Source organism: Condylura cristata, unplaced genomic scaffold (assembly GCF_000260355.1).
Source record: "Condylura cristata isolate star-nosed mole 26May11 unplaced genomic scaffold, ConCri1.0 scaffold00004, whole genome shotgun sequence".
In the NCBI taxonomy this organism is placed as follows: domain Eukaryota; kingdom Metazoa; phylum Chordata; class Mammalia; order Eulipotyphla; family Talpidae; genus Condylura; species Condylura cristata.
Genome location: NW_004567105.1, coordinates 1,735,701 through 1,736,812, shown reverse-complemented (window position 1 = coordinate 1,736,812; position 1,112 = coordinate 1,735,701). Strand labels below are relative to the sequence as shown.

Here is a 1,112-nt window from a genome sequence, read left to right as displayed (position 1 = left end):
GAGCAGGGCCACGGGGCCCTGCCTGGCCGCCCCAGCGGCGGCGTGGGCCTGAGCTGCCGCGGGAGCTCACCGGGACCGGGTGGAAGCCTGGAGACGCATTACGGGGAGTGGACACCGTCTTGGCAGAGACGAGGCGTGGGCGGCCGGGGCAGGACAGGTGAGGGGCTTTGTGAGGGACGCCAGGCTGTGCTTTCTCCCCCAGAGAAGACATGTCTCGAGGGGGACCCGTCTCCAGGAACCTCTTTTTGGACAGCCTCCTGTATGAGCAGGCCCCGGGAGCCGCAGGGGTCCCCGGCATGACCCACATCATGGAGTCCAGCGACCCCGAGTCGTCCCCTGGCAGGTGGGTCCCTTGGCCATCCAGGCTCTGCCTGGGCCGTGGCCCTTGGAGCGTGCGACTGGGAAAACAGGCCTGAGAGGTCAGCCCTGGTGTGGTATGTGGGACCCAAGGGGGCCCTCGCTGGGCCGCGGGCCTTTGGTGGGGGGCCTCACTGGCCCGTGGGCCTCGGAGCCACTTGCTGAGACGCCAGCTCATGGGGGGCCTGGGCAAATTTAGCCCAAAGTGACCCTGGGCACTGGCCACCAAAATGGCCGACAGTACTTGCCGGCTTCAGACCGGGGCCACATCACCCCGTCCACATTCGAGGGAGCGACACAGAGATACGAGTTGGCTCTGGAAAATCGGGGCGGTGTGGGTGGGCATGTGGCCTCGGCACTGTTCCCGCCCCTGCCGTTAGGGCGGCGGGCGCGGAATCCTCCCGGGGTCGGCCCCAAGCTTCAGGGTGCCCCTCTGCCGCTTCAGGCCTCGCTGGGCATCAGCCCGGGCCTGGGCGCCGGGGGGACCTGCAGCCCGCCCACCCCCGCGGGCCCCATGGGACTCGCAGCTCGCTGGCGTTCGCTGGCTCTGGAAAGTCGGGGCGGTGTGGGTGGGCATGTGGCCTCGCACTGTTCCCGCCCCTGCCGTTAGGGCGGCGGGCGCGGAATCCTCCCGGGGTCGGCCCCAAGCTTCAGGGTGCCCCTCTGCCGCTTTAGGCCTCGCTGGGCATCAGCCCGGGCCTGGGCGCCGGAGGGACCTGCAGCCCGCCCACCCCCGCGGGCCCCATGGGACTCGC

General features: G+C 70.5%; 1 protein-coding gene across 2 annotated transcripts in view; it reads left to right on the top strand.

The window, feature by feature from the left end:
• Positions 1–28: 28 nt before the first annotated feature.
• The window catches only part of BIK (BCL2-interacting killer (apoptosis-inducing)), a 3,150-nt gene continuing 2,066 nt past the window's right edge, over positions 29–1,112 (top strand). For both annotated transcript variants that reach the window (XM_012735217.1, XM_012735216.1), the window contains exon 1: positions 29–343. In XM_012735217.1, coding sequence (XP_012590671.1) covers positions 210–343 — 134 coding nt within the window. In that variant the 5' untranslated portion in view covers positions 29–209. The remainder of the gene's footprint in view (positions 344–1,112) is intronic.